Source organism: Halyomorpha halys, unplaced genomic scaffold (genome assembly GCF_000696795.3).
Source record: "Halyomorpha halys isolate HHAL.00 unplaced genomic scaffold, Hhal_1.1 Scaffold1207.1, whole genome shotgun sequence".
Taxonomy (NCBI): Eukaryota; Metazoa; Arthropoda; class Insecta; order Hemiptera; family Pentatomidae; genus Halyomorpha; species Halyomorpha halys.
The window spans coordinates 152,818-156,400 of record NW_027105149.1 but is presented as its reverse complement, the minus strand read 5'-3'; the positions used below and the strand labels follow the sequence as shown (position 1 = coordinate 156,400).

The following is a 3,583-nucleotide window of genomic DNA, read 5'->3' as shown; positions in this document are numbered from 1 at the left end:
GTCCAGAACGTTCAGTGACACGTGTTCAAAACATGTGAGCTCTCAGCGTGGTGGGGGTTAGAGTACAACTAAAGAGGAGAGGATCCAACCTGTTCCTTCGAGACTTTGATGTAACTTAAAAAATATTATTAAAAAATAAAATCTTGATAAAAAATGGATAAATATAAATCTAGTTCTGATCAAAATACAAAAATGAGTTCAGTACCAATATGTCCTTATAGTATAACGGAAAAATAAGCTATCAAAATATTCAAGTATTAGGCTTGATAATAATATTAAGATTCTTTAAAATAGCGATTTTTTAAAACAATGTTTTCGGAAAATTAAGTTGCCAAAACCGAGTTCAAATTTCATTTTCTCACCTAAAAAAAAATTTAATTTATTTAAAAAATCTAAAACAAAAAGTATAAAGTTAGTCAGGGACGACGAACACTGTAACGTTTCATTCCCCAACCTTATAATTTGAAAACCCGAAAAGTTGGTTCTTGAGAACCTATTTCAAACTGTGGTAAAACATTCTTCATACTCAAGATTCCTTACAAACGTTGCTAAGAAAGGTAAATTTTCCCAAAATGTTCAGGAAAAAATCAAATTTATCGGAAGTACTTCCCAAACCAATGGTAAGTTAGAAAATATGATGGACATTGTTGGGATCTTTTAGATTTTGATCCTGCCCCTCCCCTCTAATGTGTTGTAGCTATTGTTTTGAGCTTAGTAACGATATGAAAAATCCTTTAAAATAGCAATTTCGGGAGAACATGGAGCTCAAATTTAGATTTCGCATCCTAATAGTTGATCTATAATCTTTATGAAAATTGAAAAAGAAAAAGTAGTTTGATAAAAATTAAGCTAAATCTACCTCTTGAGAGTTTTTTTAAAAATAGTTTTACAATTTTCTCTTGCTTGATGTGTGCACGGGTCATTTTCCTAAAAAGCGAAGATTTCATGTCTAGACCGTTTTCCAAACCGTATTTTAATTTTTCTACTTCCAAAATCTTTCTCTTTATGTAACTGACTTTATTTAAAAGCTCTTTTTTTCCCTATTAAATACGTTTTTTCAGTAAAAAATATTTTCTTGAACGAACAAATCGACTTTCCTTTCCGCGTCCAAGCACGACAATCCCAACTGCGCTATTTGAATGTAGTTTTTTCCCAGAGTAATTCAAAAGGTTTGTAGTACGTTGTAGGGACTTAGATTAGTAGGGGAGGGGAGGACCCATCCACGTGGCGTACCTAAGAGGATGATGAGAGTAATGATGATTTTGTTATAAAACGATTGCATCATTTCCTAAACGCTGCGTCATTCCCTGTTATATATATTTATTTTACCTTCAAAATAAATGCATCTACTATATGATGTGCCATCAATATTCATTTTGAGGGCTAGCCAAGTATACCAGTTTCTTTTCGAACTGTTTTGAGTGTTTTTAATTTTTGGAAATTTCAGATTCAAAATTTTCGGTCCATAAAGTGTAGGAATTTAAAATTTTGCACAAATTTTCACCATCATAAAAAGTAAAAACGTTAATTCCTATCCTCAGTTCCCCCAAAATGACAGATGTCCATTTTTTCGAGACGAGAATGTACTGGCAGTCCCGAGCGGAGCGGACTATGGACGACTTAGGATAGGCTACGAAATTAACCCCCCTTCAAGAGGGAAAATTTCTTTCCCTGCACACTTACTCCTTTCTCACTTTGTTAAAGGTTAGCTTATAATACACCACAATTTTCGGCAGCAGTTGCTATTACTTCTTCTGACTTATAAATATTTATTATTCGTTACAAGAATTAAATTATAATACTTGGACTCTGTAACCTGAAAATAGATCAGAAGCATTTATTTTATATGGTATTTTTTTAATAAGAAAAGAAAATTGTTTAATAGTTAATCTGACTAGAATAATAAGATTCTCTTGAGCTGTAAATTAATAAGAATAAGATTGTTTAATGGATAATCTGAATATAATAATAAGGGTCTCTTGAGCTGTAAATTAATAACCATAACAAAAACTTTTTATAACAAAATTGCGAGATACTTTTTTTTTTTTTATCTTTTTATTTATGGCCACACTAATAACTCACATATGAAAAACATTATACTGCATGAACTATTCCTTTGTTTATTTTTGTGTCTTACTGAGTTATCTGTTATAAATAAATTGGGAAAAAATCATTAAAGTTAACCTCTTGTTTTGATTTTCTTTTTACTTATGAATCTAACATACCAACTGGAAATGAAATGAACCCGTGTATATTTTTTATCGATATTTTCATCTGTAGTGGAAAAATATTTAAAAAACAATTTTAACGAACGGGGGGATTATCTACAGGGCACCTCTGTTATAACAATGTGGCGCGGAAGGTAGTCAAGTTTCAATTTCGTGGAACCAGCACAGAAATAAAAATCAATCCCCAGGGTGGATTCGAACCGGCGCCGCTGCAGTCAGGACTCAGGTGAATTAACTCGCTCGCCAACAACTGACTCTCATTTTGCTTGACTTATGTCGACTCAAGAGATCTCTAAGCGTGTATTTCTGTCGAAAACTGTAATTAGAAATTTTGCACGATCGCAATACTACCTACCCCTTACTATATATCTCATATATGAGAAAATGAAAGTGAAAAACTTGAATTGTCATAAAATATTATTCATTTTTCCAACCGCTATTTATAGTCATTATTATGAAAAACAACTAGTGATTATTATGGATAAAGAAATGTTCCGTTTTAACAAGGAATTGAAACAAATCTTTAAGTGTCTTTGTTATTTCGTTAACAATAGATGCACAATCTTTTCTACAATTTTCAACGAATTTTGAATTATTGCTTTAAATCTTAAAAACTAAAACCTCGGCTGGCAAAATTCTATGCAAAAAAATCTTTGGTTTTCCATTTTTATTTTAAAGCCTAGATTTACTAGGAAAAAAAACATCAAAATCGAGATATGGGATTTCCTCCCATCATTTCCCTTAGTACGAGAGAGAAAATGAAATGAAATAATAAATTATTTAGTTAAACAAACATTTGTTAGTTTAGACTTTCAATATGCATAGTATGTTTTATTTTAGAGAGTAAACATGTCAGGTGTAGTCAATTCAACCCTGAAAATGTAGTGAGAAAATATTAAGCAATCGAGGTGAAAAAGATCATTGAAATAGACATGTCTCCACATTGAACCTTCAGATTCGATTAAACCTTCTGGATTAAGCTGAAATATAATATAGTGACGAAATAGACGAGATGAAAATTATTGTATCCTGCTCTAATATAATGAATATTTTTAAAATTTACTTGACATTTTCTAATTAAAACATATTTTTTTAATAGAGATAGAAGAGGGACATTTGGGAATACGAAATGGCTTTAAGGAAGATCGCCAATGAACTGTTTTTGTCAACATGCAGCAAGCAAAGATTTGGCTATAAAGTGAGTATTTATTAAAATTATATGAGATAATTAGTACAAGAAATAAAACAGTAAATGAGTATTTTATGGACAAAAGAAGTGAGCTCTATTTTTTAAAATCGTAGGTAACAACAAAAAACCCACTCTCCTATTAGTACAAGAGCCGGGAAGAAAAAAG

General features: G+C 31.2%; 1 protein-coding gene across 1 annotated transcript in view; it reads left to right on the top strand.

The window, feature by feature from the left end:
* LOC106688806 (transmembrane protein 53-B) overlaps positions 1-3,583 on the top strand; it is a 29,059-nt gene that overhangs the window by 8,680 nt on the left and 16,796 nt on the right. Inside the window, exon 2 of the mRNA XM_014433449.1 lies at positions 3,328-3,426. Coding sequence (XP_014288935.1) covers positions 3,358-3,426 — 69 coding nt within the window. The 5' untranslated portion in view covers positions 3,328-3,357. The remainder of the gene's footprint in view (positions 1-3,327; positions 3,427-3,583) is intronic.